This window comes from Carlito syrichta, unplaced genomic scaffold, assembly GCF_000164805.1.
Source record: "Carlito syrichta isolate Samal-C Ts95f unplaced genomic scaffold, Tarsius_syrichta-2.0.1 Scaffold301572, whole genome shotgun sequence".
In the NCBI taxonomy this organism is placed as follows: domain Eukaryota; kingdom Metazoa; phylum Chordata; class Mammalia; order Primates; family Tarsiidae; genus Carlito; species Carlito syrichta.
This window is the reverse complement of record NW_007245668.1, coordinates 631,234-631,535: the sequence shown is the minus strand read 5'-3', so window position 1 is coordinate 631,535 and position 302 is coordinate 631,234. Positions and strand designations below refer to the sequence as shown.

Here is a 302-nt window from a genome sequence, read left to right as displayed (position 1 = left end):
TCCCGCCTCCCTCCCTCCCCGCCTCCCCCGCGCGCCCTCCCCGCGGAGGTCCTCCCCGTCCCTCCTCCCGCTCCCTCCTCGGCGGGCCGCACCGCCCGGGCCGGCGCCGCGCGCGGGGGAAGCTGGCGGGCTGAGGCTCCCCGCGCTCCTCCTCTGCCCCGGGCCCGCGAGGCCGCGCGTCGCCGCTCGAGAGATGATGCAGGACGTGTCCAGCTCGCCAGTCTCGCCGGCCGACGACAGCCTGAGCAACAGCGAGGAAGAGCCGGACCGGCAGCAGCCGCCCAGCGGCAAGCGCGGGGGGC

General features: G+C 79.5%; 1 protein-coding gene across 2 annotated transcripts in view; it reads left to right on the top strand.

Annotated features, from left to right (window-relative positions):
• The first annotated feature begins 2 nt into the window (after positions 1-2).
• The window catches only part of LOC103257164 (twist-related protein 1), a 3,421-nt gene continuing 3,121 nt past the window's right edge, over positions 3-302 (top strand). For both annotated transcript variants that reach the window (XM_021710833.1, XM_021710832.1), the window contains exon 1: positions 3-302. This exon is cut by the window's right edge and continues 371 nt beyond it. In XM_021710833.1, the coding sequence (XP_021566508.1) occupies positions 194-302 (109 nt within the window). In that variant the 5' untranslated portion in view covers positions 3-193.